This window comes from Lingula anatina, chromosome 10, assembly GCF_051362555.1.
Source record: "Lingula anatina isolate TDL-2025a chromosome 10, LinAna3.0, whole genome shotgun sequence".
Lineage (NCBI taxonomy): Eukaryota > Metazoa > Brachiopoda > Lingulata > Lingulida > Lingulidae > Lingula > Lingula anatina.
In genome coordinates this window covers 2013235-2028567 of record NC_141776.1, presented here as the reverse complement: position 1 = coordinate 2028567, position 15333 = coordinate 2013235, and the positions used below count along the sequence as shown (strand labels likewise).

Genomic DNA, 15333 nt, shown 5'->3' with positions numbered 1-15333 from the left:
CAAATTGTTTTGGATTAAGTGGGCTTTTTTCCTTAAGAAATGTCCTCAAAATACGGAAAATATCCAACCTGTGGAATTTTTCCCATTTATTATAAGTCCGGTGAACTGGTGAACTTGTCTTGCATGACGCGTCAGCGCCATCTACTTCCCTTTAAAAACGTGAGCTTCGCTTGTCGCCTGAAAGTTTCGTAAGCAATAACTACAAATTAATCATAGAGATATAAAACTACCAGCTTTTGGTAAGATCGAAATCTGGATTTTAGAGAGGATAGGCAGCCCACCGAAACCAGGGTCCACGGCCCTAGTGTCATGGTAAATATTCTGCTTCGACCAAAACGCTATTCGTCCGGCGCACAAGTAGGATTTGGCACGAAGTCAAATATCTATTTTTAATAGACTGTTCTTAAATTTCACCTTGAACTTTTGCGTAGAAGGTCAACAAAAGTTTTGCTGATGTCGTTATGTCTGGCAGACAGAAAATTTGGCATGATCTAGTTAAATCGGGTAGTGTGAACCCCAAGTCGGCGGTAAGGTTGAAGTGTAGTTGTTGAAGATTGAGACTCGTGCCTTTAAAAGGTTTACGAATGTTTCTAGAATTTAGAAATTGCGTCATTAGAAAAGCGCACGTCAAAAGTGTCGTACAACTGTGTTTTTTAATATTTATGCCTTGACTTTCAAAAATATCCCTCAAAGGGACACCAGTGTCTATTCTCAACTCGGTTTATTGCATTTTTTTTCAGTGGTTTTTCCCCCTTGTAAGATCTGATTTATAGCTCCTGCTTGAAGTTTTTGATTCCTTTTGAAAGCATCTCTGTTATCATGTGTTTTCTCCTAATTTCAGAGTGGTTTGATAATAGCAGGGTTGGGTATAGCAGCCCTAGGCATCGCAGGTTGGTGACAAGTTCTGTGAAGTTCTCATTGGCCATATTCAGAACAGTGGACTAACTAGTCCAAGGGTCAAATAATGGTACACACTAAAATATCTGCCATCTAATCCACTAATAGACACTGTACATGTTTTTCGTTGGGAAGTATTCAAGTGGGTTGGCCATATTCGGCCCACGGATAAGTAAGGCCACTGCTCTGAATGCGGCCATAGTTTTATTTATAATTATTTATTTGTTTATTTAAGCTATATTAAGGGATCAAATAAAGGTTGGGGCTTGGAATATGAAGAACAAAACTGCATAGTGCTTATATCAGGTTCCAAACTGAACAACTAATAAATTAAGGTCAAAATGTTCTTTCACTGTCCCAGTAATATTAAATAAGAAATATTGCTTACCAATAATTGTCCCCCCTCCCTCTCTCCCTCACTCTCTCTCTCTCTCTCTTTTACACACACATACACACAGGCATTAAAGGGATAATAACTCTTCGTATGAGATCTATATTTCACAATAAAAACATTGTGAATAACTCAAAGAAATATAATATATTCTGTTTTACCACAAAAACGGAAGTTATAGCTATTATTCTGATATCTGAGCTTGTCTTTAGACCACGTGACCTCCATTGATGGCTATACTCTGTTAAAATCTCTTAAGAGATTTTAACAAAAAACCAAACTTTTTAGAAAAAAAAACCAGGGACTAACTTTGAATGTAAAAATGGATTCATTAACCATTGGTAAGTATGGAAAATTTGTTGTTTAATCCAGGAAAATTCATTTTTTGGCCGAAACAAAGTTATTATCCTTTAATAAATGATTGAAAGGATAAAACATAAGTATAAAACCTTTTGAATAATCTAGTCACATATTATTTATTCCAGGTCGCTATGCAGCAAAACATGGCAAAGTTGCAGGGGAAATGCTGAAAAAACAAATTGACGCCCTTCCTACTGCTGTAAGTATTGAAGTTACAGTTTGATCGTCCCTACCAACAAAAATGAAGGAAATAGATAAATAAAAAATTATGTGAAAATGACTTTTAAATAGATAAATAAACATTATTTGTGCCCCAAAATAATGAAAAGATTTTCATACTATACTCACTCTCTAATTTTGCTGTATCAATCATTTGTTTCTTAATCAGTTAAAGTATAAACATGTATAGATGTTTTTAACTGTTTTCATCACATTTCAGGCAGGAAGCAAATACTACAGGGGCGGCTTTGATGCCAAAATGACAAAGAGAGAAGCTTCTCTCATCCTAGGAGTCAGGTAGATTCACTTCACCACTTCAGTAACATGTTGATCAGTCTCAAGATATATTTATATATTTTTATGTTGTCTGATATTTAAGTCAGAAGTCAACACCTAGACTTATGTGTGTAGAGTGTTTTTCCAAAGGCCATTCTACAGTATCACCTAAAAATTCACGTTTTATATAATTTTTTTTCCAGCCCACAAGCCAGTAAAGCCAAAATTAAGGATGCTCACAAAAAGATAATGATAGCAAATCACCCAGACAGAGGTTGGTATTAATATTATATATATATATATATATATATATATATATATATATATATATATATATATAAGATAAATGTCTAACAGTCGTCTTCATTGGGAATCATCCCCACGCAGCTTAGAGTACATTAAGCTGTGTGGAAGTGTTATATTACTCCTGACGAAGGTGGCCGATGGCTGTTGAAAAATTGAAAAGTGCACATTGCCTGCCAATCCTCTACTTTCTCTTTCAAGTGCAAGGATAACTGAAATAAATTGGCCTTACTCTGCTCTAAAAAAAGGGGGTTTGTAAGTAAGGAGAGGATTAAAGGGGTGGAATTTGCCCCCAAAACACCACCAATTGTATCAGTTATTTTCTTCCTTCTCTCCCCCAAACTGTCAGCCATCTTCCTTTTTATCTGGAAATGAGGGTGTTCAGTACTCAGTTGTAAGTCAAAAGAAGTTATTCAAAATAATGTTCCTGTGAAATAAAGTCACCAGAGTTTAGTTTTGTGATTCGGGACATTTGTGCATAAGAAGTTGTCTTCTATTAGTGTGGATTTTACGGTTTATAATCTTTAAGCATTTGTTGGCTTGTTATCTTTCAATCCTGTCAGATGTTTCTTTTCATACTTCTGCTCAAGTAATAATCAGCACAGATTTCACCAGAATTCTTTGCCTTTTATTTTGCAGGTGGCTCCCCCTATCTGGCAGCAAAAATAAACGAAGCCAAAGACTTGTTAGATGCCCACAAATAGGGAAAGATCTTCATACACCACATCATCATCAGTCTCATCATCATATCAGGAGTGTTCAGTTTTCATTTCATGTGATTTCAGTGCAAAAAGCTTACAGAACTGGGACAAAGAGTATTTTATTTCATAAAAACTACAATGTTTCCTGGTTCAGAATTGGCAAAAGTAATGCATTTGTGGATTTGAATGAAAGACATGGGGTGTACTCTGCACACAAACAGCTCCCGTTTATTTATTTATTTATTTATTTTAAGACCACACTTACCTATATATAAAGTAAATGTCATGATGCTGTAGCAGCCAAATGTGAATCAGAAAGGATTTGAACCAGGAGGAAGTTCACAGTATCCAAGATGTGGCTGTGTAAGAACTAATTTTTGATCTACTCAGAGGGTGTATACTGCACAGGTTCAGAAAATTCAGAAACTTTGTAAGGAAAAGAATTGAAGGTTGGTTTTTCTGTGCAACCTTGTATTTTTATTTATTCATTTTTGTGGTCTGATGTGTCTCTGGCTTTCAATATTGTGACCTCTGTTCATCTTAGAATTAGATATTTTACTTCTTGATAAAAATTGAAAGCAGGTTTTCAAGGCAGTTATTTGGTACGAATTGTATCTCAATGCTGTTCAAATCTGAGCTTGAATATTTTTCCTTGCAGAATAGAGGATTTATTTGTCAAGTAAAAAGAAAAAAAAAAAGAACAGACTGCATTTTTCATTAAGACTTATAACATCGTCTTATTTTAACATATTTGTTTGAAATTATTCAAAAGAAGTTTTATCTACCTTTATATTGAAAGGTGAATGTAGGATATACTGCAGTCAGATGTTAATTGTTAAGAATTTGAGAATATATGCTTAATTGTCAATGAAGTGTTCAATTTTATTTTTCAAGTTCCTGCATGAATGTGCTTTTGTGCTTGCGTCCTGCATTTTCAAATGCATACCCAGCGTGATTTATATTTAATATATGTTACTTTCTATCAGCATTACCAATTTTTTTTTTTTTTTTTTTTTTTTTTATGAAGGCGTGTTCACTGAAATAGTTCAAGGCTTCATTCACATACAATGTCTATTTTCTAAATTCTATTTTCTATTCGCGGTATGTCTTATGATCACGGTCTGTGCCCTTAATATCCCGCGGCGTAATTACTGGCAGCGCGCGCCAGTTACAATAAGTTACTATAAGTAACTGGCTCGCGCTGCCAGTAATTACGCGGCGGGATATTCAGGGCACAGACCGTGATCATAAGATAGTGCGAATAGAAAATAGAATTTAGAAAATAGACATTGTATGTGAATGAAGCCTTAAACTATTTCAGTGAACACGCCTTCATAAAAAATAAAAAAAAAAATGCATAATTTTTAGAAAATAGACATTCCATGTGAACGAAGCCTAAGTTAATACTTTTCGCGCAAACTTCCATGGATTTTAATATAATTTAAAATATCAGTAGAACTTATGAAAGACTCACAATAAGAGTACCTTTAGTTTAAAATCGGTGCCCCCATCCCCTACAAGACTACGAAATGAAAAGACGGGGAAAAAAAGATTTCATAGAGGAATCGCCAAGAGGTTCGAGTCGTCCCAATCGTTAACGTTATTTAGTCTGATTGTGTTAGATGCGCTAGAGTGTCACCTGCTTGTTTATTTCGATTGCGACGCTGACCTTGACCTAGAAACAGGCGGAACAGGTGTTTGTTCGTGGGAGAAGTCGGCCGCCTATTTATTTCAGCTTCAAAGTGTATTAATCATCTCGGATGGTTCCATAACTCGCGTTGGAGGTCGACGGGAAAACAGGGTTTTCAGAGCGCAAGATGGAAACGGAGAAAGAGATCGCCGAACAGGGAAGAACGCTCTGCAGGGACTACATCCACAACCGGCTTAAGCGAGATGGAGTCGCTTCGAAAAAGTTGGGCCAAGCTCCCGAAAAGTTCTCCGACACCTCCATTGAAATCCAGAGAATCGGACAAGAGTTGGAGAAAATGTATCCGAACTTGTACAGTGAGATTTCGCGCCAGCTAAACACTACATTTAGCAATGAGGCGACTGTGAAGTCCTTGTATACGGACGTCGCCGAACAGCTGATAAAAAACGGCTTAACTTGGGGGAAGGTGGTATCTCTGTTTGCCTTGGCGGGCGTTTTCGCTGAAGACTGTGTCAAACAAGGCCACGCCGAGTTCGTTGCGCCTCTTATCGAAAACTTTGTGTTTTTTATAGAAAGGAATGTTGTTTACTGGCTTGTTGAGAAAGGGGGTTGGGTAAGTTTTTTTTTCAATTTATGATTTAATTAATCAGGTAAAAGATTGTATTTATGATTGCATAAATTATGATTTGTTGATTGCATTTAATACAATTTCTTTGTGGTTGTTAGTATAAGGATATTGACAACTTAATTGTCACATGCATGCAGTCACGTACATGTATACATGTACTCGTAACTGCATGCATGCATGCACACACGATCGATGCACACAGCATAGACTCATACACAAAGACATACCCAAACAGACACACACACACACACACACACACACACACATATATAACTTGTAAGCACGTTTTTCATGTACATATAGACATACACACTGTCATGTGTACAGACACAGCTAGGTAATAAACCACTGTGATGGACAGATATGTGGTGACATAGGCAATAAATTTCACTCTTTCTAAAGATGTATAGTAAGTGAGTACTTGTGCAGGCCCCTAGTCAGCAATTTTAAAAGGGAGGGGAGGTATCTTTTTCTGAAGAGATGGACCTTTCACCTGAAAACCTTCATGTACCGAGATAAAATTTTACCCAGATGGAAACTTTTTCTGGCAAAAAGGGAGGATCTTAACTCCCCCCCCCCCCTCTATATGGGCCTAGCTGTTATGTTAAATTATTCCCACCAAACCTTATTTCAAAATTGCACCATAGTGTTTTAAATAATTTAAATCCTCAGGTGTACAGTAATTTTTCCATAAAGATAAAGCAGCTGTGAAGCAATTTTTTTAGTTGAATTTATTGTAAGAATTATTGTTTTAATATATTTGAGATAGTAGAAAGTCACTGGGAGTAAGCTCCAGACAGCCACATATTACATATTTTAGTAGGTGGGTGTTGCAGTACCATTACAGGACATATGTACATTCAATGGCTTTATGCATATTAATATTGCTTCCTACGCAATAAGTGTAATAGAAGTGATCTTTTCTTTTGAGCTGTATGACTAATGCCAGCCAATTTAAATTCCATCACACAAACAGTATATAACCAGTTTAAATGTTAATGTATCGTCATTTTATGTGCTTGTAACAAGCAGATTTGTTTTTCTTATGGATTGGCTTTTTGAAATTTGAACTTGCATGATATTTAAAACCATGCAGGCCTATAATAATATCCTAACTCTGATTCTATCTCAAATTATGGCATTGCTTTCTTAACCAAAAAATGATTATGTTTTGTCTGTCTTCCTGAAGACCTGTACTCTAACCTGATGTGTGAATCATCTCTACAGGGTGGGTTGTTTACTTATAAAATGACTTTTTCCACCCTTTTGTCAAATGTGTAATGTGTGTATAGATTAAATTAAGTAATAAGCTGTGATGGCTGAGTTCATCAGTTTGGTATTTTAATGGTACTTGTGCCTGTAGGAATGTTGATAGCAGAATGATATCCTTTTTATTTATTTATTTTTTTATTATTATTTTTTTTGTTTTTGTTTTTGTTTATTTAAATGGGAATAGATTTTTATATTGAAGCATTCATTTTATACTGCAGAAAATATGAGGCAAGCACTAGCACTGTTTAACAACTTATTTCAAAATGCAGCTGTATATATCTACTAGCTTTATTTTTAAGTTTTTGCAGTCTTGCCAGATTGATATTAACCCATGTCCTGCAGACACCCACAAATATCCTGTTATGAGTGAAAATGTTTACTGAAAAAACAGCTGAGAACTTTGCCATAACAAGTACTTACTAATAAAGCTATGTGTATGCTATTTCAGTATTCTCTGTCTAGTTTGCCTGCTGTATTAGTATCTGTGCCTTATTACCCATTTCCACATACAAGTGCTTACAGTTGTAATCTGTTTTTTACTTGAAGACTGAAAAATATTGAGTCTTTACTAACAAGTTGTGGATCAAAAGTTGTCCACTAGAATAAGTAGTGAGTCATTTCTGACTTTTTGTTAAAATAATTTACAACATTCATTTAAATTTGACTGCTACTGTGTAAATCTACAAAGTTGAAAGTGTGTGTGTGTGTGTGTATTTTTTCGTCAAACATGCCTTTACTTTCAAAACTGCGTAAATGTGGTCAAAATCTTCAAGAAGTCCATAAATCTTGCACTTTGCTAAAGATTGAAACTTGATAGTAGCCACAAAACCACCTTGTGGTGGACTTATTTTATTTGAAAGATAAGAAAAAAATGTAAAACCAGAGCACTTCCTTTTTACTTCAACAAGCTTGTTTGGCTGCAGTAAGCCTGGCTATCCAGATGTTACTATCAGTAGCTCATGTTTGTCACTACTGATTATGATGAAGGTACAAACAACTGTTACAGTAGCATTTTTTTCCAGTGGGCAGTTTCCATCTCCAATGTGATTACTAAGAGACATTCAGAAGAAATGTCCAAATTATTATCTGATTAAGGAATTTATATACAACCCACTTAAACTGCATCTAAGGTCTTGACACTAGTTTATATAAAATTAATTTAAATACCATCTTGGTTACAAACCACAATATACAAAAATAAAGTTATTTAGCTAAGCTGCCTGTAGTATTATGTAAAGTCTTGTTTGACCACAAGAATACATGGTTACAGTAATAGTTTTCAGTTTTCATCTGCTTCACATTTCTAACTGCATTTCCTCAGCAATTATAAACTTTTGGTAGATATCTTTTGGTACTATATCACCTCTCTGGGGTGGCACTAGCAATTTTTTTCCTTTAGCCAAATTTCTACTTTTTCGCTACATTTTTGTTCAAATGGTTTAAATTTGACTAAAATGAGTCAAATCAACCCTAATATTTTCAGCCAGTTTCAGTCAGTTTTAGCATTTGGCTAAATTGGCAAGTGTTAGCGCTACCCCAGCCTCTGTCAGTTTTCCAATATGATGTTTTTGCAGTATTTATCAATATTTTGTTACCCACAAGACATATCATATTATTTCATCCTCACCTCTCACAAGACAAAAATATTAATATAAATCATTCTGACCTTCATTTTAGCTACATTCAGTAACTTTATATGAACACTTAGTCACAGGTTATATGTAGGAGAAGCAGTGAATATGTTGTTTGACAGTAGGAGGCCCAGCTAAAAATACTGTTTTATAGTCCCCGCACTGTTGGAGAGTCAGACATTTACCAGTTACGCAGGTGTTGGAATGGTTCCTCCTGGAGTGAAACTGAGACATTATTTTTTGTTGGTTGTTTATTTATATTTATTCATTTCAGCAATACTGTGAAATAGCAGTTCCACAGTTCCTAATCAGTTGCATTCAATACTAAAATGTTCTCACAATTCAAGAAAATGCATTAGAAATATTTTAGAACTTCTAGCCACAATACAGTGTCAGTGGTTATTACTAACATGAGTTTATTATATTATATTATATTATATTATATTATATTATATTATATTATATTATATTTGCATAGAGGAACTACTTTCAGTTGTGATAAGTGTCCGATCACTTGAACCCATCTGATAGAACTGTATCATAATTTGTTATTTTGAAATACATATTCAAAAGAGTTCATTTGTTTTTCCTTACTATTTCAGACCAGTCTGATAAAAAGCTACCAGCCCAAGAAGGATCGTAACTTATTCTGGTTCATCGGAGGCTTCGGGGCACTGATTGGTTTCACTGTCACGGCACTGGTATCTCTGGGATTGTAAAGAACAGTGAATGCTAACACAGTTACAGCCCCCTTCCTTTTCCCCCCAACTTCATTTTCCATAAACATTTTCTGGATCAAGACCTTGCCCTATTTCAAAACAAGAGAAGGTAATGGAGCTGGCTTGCAGAGGACTTAAAAATGCACTTGGCACTGCAATATGTTTCTGATGGCCCTTTTTTATTGGAAGGGGGGGGGACAGTACCCTCTCTCCCCCCTCCCCACCTATCACCTTTTTGATCACCTTGATAAGCCAGACATACTCATTTGACATAATGCAATAGCCAGTGAAATACTGATTACTTTACCAACCGCTGCTCATTTCTGATGCTATGGACACATGCAATAAGCTCAGCTTGCCCTGACCAACATAGCTGCTCACCAGAAGATTAACAATTTTTTTGGATTCTCTAGGACTGACTTAATGCCTGCCAGAGTGAACTATACACATATTGACTCTTGCTCACGGTTTTCTCTAGATTTTGAATTTTTGGGTCCCCTTAATGGTATATTATTCTTGCATGAAAATGGTGGTCATTTCTAGATCATTGTGTTTTGAGGCGACAGTCATTTGGATGGGGGTGTGTGTCCAGGAACCTCAAAAATTACGGCTTACGGAAAAAAACAAAGCAGAACTTGATGACTGGCATAACTGTGTAAGTTATATGTTGAAGGATATATATCTGTGGGACTGCCAGTGAAAATAATATGCAATAAATCTAGCGGTAGGAACTCTGACAGCTGAATTTAATGGCAGACCTGACTTCCATTGGTTATTACTAAAAAAAAAGCTTGTGTTTTTTCCACATGCTCAAAATGGTGATATGTAAGTTGCACCCCCTGCCAAGATTTAGATGTATGTTGCAGTGCTTCGATTCAGTTTCATATACATTAGAATCTGTATGACTCGCCATATTATATCTAAAATCATGGTTTATCTCGAACAAAAATCTTGTACAATGGATATTTTCCTTGTTATCATTACCTAACAGGATTTTTTTAATATCTAGAACAAATATTCTAGTCCAAAGTGTCCGAGTTACTAGTATGTGGAAGCTACTGCTACAGAATTGTTTGTTTGTTTGTTTGTTTATTTATTCATTTTATTGTGACATAATTGTTTTTTTTTTTTTTTAATTTTTATTTAATATTACAGAATTATTATTATTTATTCATTTATTATTATCATTATTATTATTATCATTATTATTATTATTATAAAAGGCCATGGTGGAACAAGGCTGTATTTCTGGGGCCTTCTCAGTGGAAAAATTCTCAAATGTTCTTGTGAAAGTATTTTTGCTTGTAGTTTTGAAACCTTTATTTTCTTTAAACTTTTCTTCATGAGAAATTCCTATATTCAGTATATTTTTGCCATATGGCCAAGTCAGTTTTACTTTATATGATCCTTCAGCTAGCTTGCCTCTGTAAGTTTATTTCATGCGTATCAATTGTTGTTTTTTTTATGTTGTTGTTGAACCAATACTTGCATTTATGTTATATCACTCCTGCAATAACAACAGCCAGTATTCCCCATACTATATTGCTCATTATACAAATCTGAATATTTGTGGAGCTATACATATATTCTACATGATAAAGACAGCACAAGTTTTTCCTCACATCTTTATACACAGTTATATGTAGATATATCAGAAGAGTTTGTGAAGAAGTGATTAAGAGATTTACAATGAGTTAGTGATATTGCAAAGCAATAGGGGGCGGTTAGCGCATTTACAGGGTAGGACCAATAATATTACAGTTAAATTAATTTATCTGCCACTCATTTTAAATGCTGATAATGTTATTATAAATAACAATAAATTATATATTGTTGCAAATGAAATTGAGGCCATGTCACATTATTTTCCTTCAGTAACACTTCATATTATGTGAAGGGCTGGGGGGGGGGGGGGGTACAACGGTTATAGATTTTTTTTTAATCCTTGGGAATAAGGGTGGTGGTAAGAATAAAAGATGCGAAAAATGTTACTGTTGGGAAAATATTGTGGATTGCCCGGATAAAGGAATAGCGAATTCCGGTGAATGAAATTGTGCTGAAATTCATGGTTGTGAATCGAATAAATGATGTATTTATTTCTGTTAAAGAATGGAGCGTCTGTACCGAGTTTGCTTTTGTACTCATGGGTACGGCAAAACTTAAACGCCTGACAGTCTGTTGCCCCTCCCTTCGCTTAAATGACAGTTTTATTGGTGCCAAAATATTTGCCAAAAATGATTGAAAAACGAATTTTTTGTTCTTAAATTTTCCTACTTTACAATTTTAAGCCCGTTGTTTCAAAATCATTAAATTTCTTTCCTTTTGAACGTAGTGCCATTACTACCCACTCCCAAATATTGAAAACCATAACTGTATGTCCGATAGATTGGTAAAAGGCTTTAAAAAGCTGAAGTGTACGTGAGGGGTTCATATTAACCGCAGACATGAGCAGGGATGACTAGTCCTCCATAAATGATCCAAGAACAGAGCCTTCGGAGCCCACACATACACGCAACTCTCTCTCTCTCTCTCTCGAGCACGTAAGAACAGTTCCTTTGATCGGAAATGTTGACCTTGGCACTATTCTTTTTCTGATGTCCCTTTTTAAAGAAAAAGACCCCACTTCGAAACTGCGGGCTATAAGCCTGTAAAGCCGATCCCCCCCCCCCCCCATATGCAATTCATTGATTGCGGGAGTGTTAATACGTGTATAAAAATACAAAAAATGGGGAAGAGGGCAATGGGGGAGCACTTTACCAAATCATAACTGATAATCTGTACCAGTAGTAGTTTTAGAGTGCTAACGGCGACTCTGCATATTCAAAGCCAAGGCTATGCGTCCAGTGGTAGTTTTGCGACGGATATTTGCGTGCTCACAAACGATAGTTCTGGGCTCCGTATCTCGAAAGGTTCGCTATGTTGCGCACGAGCGTTAGTGTCTCGATTCCATAACCGATTCTATTTCGAGATACGGGGCCATGGAATCGAGACACTTGCGCACGTGCGCAATATAGCGAACCTTTCGAGATACGGAGCCCTGGGCTCCGTATCTCGAAAGGTTCGCTATGTTGCGCACGAGCGTTAGTGTCTCGATTCCATAACCGATTCTATTGCGAGATACGGGGCCATGAAATCGAGACGCACTTGCACGTGCACAAGTGTCTCGATTCCATGGCCCCGTATTTCGAAATAGAATCGGTTATGGAATCGAGACACTAACGCTCGTGCGCAACATAGCGAACCTTTCGAGATACAGAGCCCTGGTCTGAACACTATATCTATGTCCCCATTTAGTTTCTCACAGCGTACTAGTTGGGTCGGTCCAACTCTGTGGGTGATTCTCGGTAAGTGCGATCAGTGGGAACAGCTCTTCGAGCAGCTAGGGAATAATTAGCTATCGTGTGCTGATTATGCTGATTCCACTGATTGCATTAAAGCGAGAATCCCAAACAGAGTTGGATCGATCTGGGAAGACCGATGGTGTTTATTGGAATGGGGTCTAACAAATCAACCACGTTCTTGGTAGTTGGAATATGGAAAGACACAGCTTTCTCTGTCCTTCCTTAACATCTGTCTCCAAACTTTTGACGAAAAAATATACTTCAAGAAAAATTAGTCAGCAGGTATTTTAAGGTCGAAGCAGGTTAGAAGCGGTGGTGTTGTAGTGGAATCTACACACGTTGAGTATTGTTTTTCCGTCGTGCTGTGTATAGCTGTGGTTACGAAGGCGGCCTACACGATGAGGCTGCAGACATATGTATAACGTAGCGATGACTGGTCTACTGTATATAGATGATCGAAGAATGGTGTCTTCTTACAGGCCTACATATTTACATGTTTCTGTCACCTCTCTCTCTCTCTCTCTCTCTCTCTCAGTCAGGTACGACTAGTGTTTTAAAGTTAAATGACCACCGTTTCAGATTTCATTTATCGCCAATTAACAGGATAAAAGTGAATTCAGTTTGATAAAGCTATTAAATAATGTTGTATTAGCCAACGCCAAATGAGGTTTTGGTATTTTAAAACCAAAAAAGTAATTTTCCTTGGAAGCTGGACTTCGTAAATTTAACAAGTATGACGTAATAAAATAGTATCTTTTTGATATTCAGATCCAGAAGATGTGAATTAAATAAACTGCCTAATAAGGATAGGCTTATTATAACTTGGTTGACGAAATAGAATGGATTTTTTTTAAAAATAACATCAAAGGTATTGGGAATGTAGTGCGTAAGTGCGTGAACTTTACAAAGAACACGGATATCAATAGTGTAGGGTCTTCACTACCCTCTACCAGGGCGACTGATAGATTTTTACGGATATTCACAGATATGTCTCTAGCTAGATAGATTGTCATTTTAACTCTAAGTCACGTTAAAATGACAATCTATCTAGCTAGAGACATATCTGTGAATATCCGTAAAAATCTATCAGTCGCCCTGGTAGAGGGTAGGTCTTCACTGTGAACTCATATTTGTGTAAAAAAAAAAAAAAAAAAAAAAAAAGAGAGGGACGAAAGTTAACAGTTTGAAACTCCAGTTCTTCGTCGTCTCTATAACACTAGACTTATATGAGTCTAAGTAACATAACACCGTGTATACACCGTACACACTTATTGCACCATCTCTTTTGCTCTCTCTACCCATTGGGTGTTTTCGTTACCCGTGAAAGTCATTTTTATTTCCCCGAGATGCGTAAAACGTCCACATTATTTAGCGTGACCCGTGTATAACGACCGACAACCCGTGACTCGCGAATGCAGTTTCTTATTCTTCGGTACTCGTGAAACGAAGTCATTATACTTGTTGATTTTGAACGATATCTGAATAAAGTTTTATTTACTGTGATTTCTGAATTGATGATTTTATTTCCAGCGATCTACGCTCCAGTGGGGCCCTCTTGTTTCTCTTGGCTTGAGAACCTAAGATCCACATTTTTTTTTATTTTTCAAAGCTCCATCTTGCGCAGCTGTCGGGCAGTCTGAAGTGCCATGCCAATTATTCCAATATTGGAGGAGGAGTCTGATACTCAAAACACCCCTCTCTCCCTCTCAATAGCATGAATGAATGAATCAAAACATTGATATGCGTGATGAAAACGATGATTGATAACTTCTATCGTCAAAACAATAAACAAACTACTACACTTTCAAGACCGCGTGCAACAGGTAACTGTAGGCGTAGAGATCTGTCATTGCTTCCATGACAAAACGCACACAACTCAATTATCACTCGTGTCAAATAGTAAAATGAAGAGGATACATGTATCTGTGTTTTAGCTCTCCTTCTTTCTGAAGTGTGAGTCATTTTGGTGGGTTGGCCTCTGATATTAGGGGTTTTGTAACAGACTACTCGGACACCCTGTGGTTAGAGAGAAGTGGTGGGTGTTGAGAAGGACTAGTAAATACAGGTATAAATATAGCAATAAACCCATACACGCCATGCAGCTTAAGACCAGATGACTATAGGTTAAATCACCGGTTAAAGGCACGCAATGTGCATTTTTACGCAATTATATAATAATAATAAAATGTATCTTTGTTGAGAAATATGCGATCTTTAGAGGCCTAGACCAATTTCATTCTAAAAAACCCCAGCAGCTTGTGCTAGACTGCTAAAAAAAAAACGCACAATGCCAAAAAATGAAATTATTGATCGTAATTCTGTGAACGGTCAAAGATGTCGTATGATGTGACGAATCCGAGGGAACTGTTCATATTTCCAAACAGTATCTTCTTCTTGTTCAATTAATTAATTAATTAAATTTTGTTTGTTTATTTATTCATTAACTTATTTATCAAACATATGATTCAGACCGTATCATACTTACCAAGGCCAAAGATTGATTTTTCACTAGGTATTCACAGATTGTCTCTGGCTAATTCATGGCATATTTCTCTGGCTAATTCATGGCACATTTCTCTGGCTAATTCATGGCACATTTCTCTGGCTAATTCATGGCATATTTCTCTACTGTGAGAAAAGTGCACATAATTATCTGCGGTTCTGGTGGAGGATATATCATATGAATCCCAACGCCCACCTGCTGGAACGCGTACACTCTCTCTCTCTCTCTCTCTCTCACACACACACACACACACACACGGTTTATATCCACGACCGACCTTACCAAAAACCCAATCGAAGTCTTGCCGTTTGAAAGAGACAAGAGACAAGTCGTTTACTCCGGCAAGTTACTTTTTTTAGCAAACTCAAAAATTAAAATTGTCACCACATTGGTTTTTACTCCAAGTGGTGCCAATAGCCCATTTACATGAATGTTAGCTACATT

General features: G+C 36.5%; 2 protein-coding genes across 3 annotated transcripts; both read left to right on the top strand.

Moving 5' to 3' along the window:
• Window positions 1–127: 127 nt before the first annotated feature.
• Window positions 128–4015, top strand: LOC106176425 (mitochondrial import inner membrane translocase subunit TIM14-like). 2 transcript variants are annotated; one of them, XM_086996636.1, is made up of 6 exons: window positions 128–312; window positions 842–890; window positions 1774–1847; window positions 2088–2164; window positions 2347–2417; window positions 3086–4015. In XM_086996636.1, the coding sequence occupies exons 1-6, from the start codon at window positions 310–312 to the stop codon at window positions 3148–3150; spliced, it is 339 nt and encodes a 112-aa protein (XP_086852762.1). In that variant the 5' UTR covers window positions 128–309; the 3' UTR covers window positions 3151–4015. The 2 variants fall into 2 exon arrangements, with proteins under 2 accessions (XP_086852762.1, XP_086852761.1); XM_086996635.1 differs by lacking the exon at window positions 128–312 and adding an exon at window positions 357–527.
• A 782-nt stretch (window positions 4016–4797) lies between these two features.
• Window positions 4798–11155, top strand: LOC106167087 (bcl-2-related ovarian killer protein homolog B). The gene is made up of 2 exons (XM_013545792.2): window positions 4798–5408; window positions 8929–11155. Exons 1-2 carry the CDS (start codon window positions 4965–4967, stop codon window positions 9043–9045), a joined length of 561 nt encoding a protein of 186 aa, XP_013401246.1. The 5' UTR covers window positions 4798–4964; the 3' UTR covers window positions 9046–11155.
• Window positions 11156–15333: the final 4178 nt, after the last annotated feature.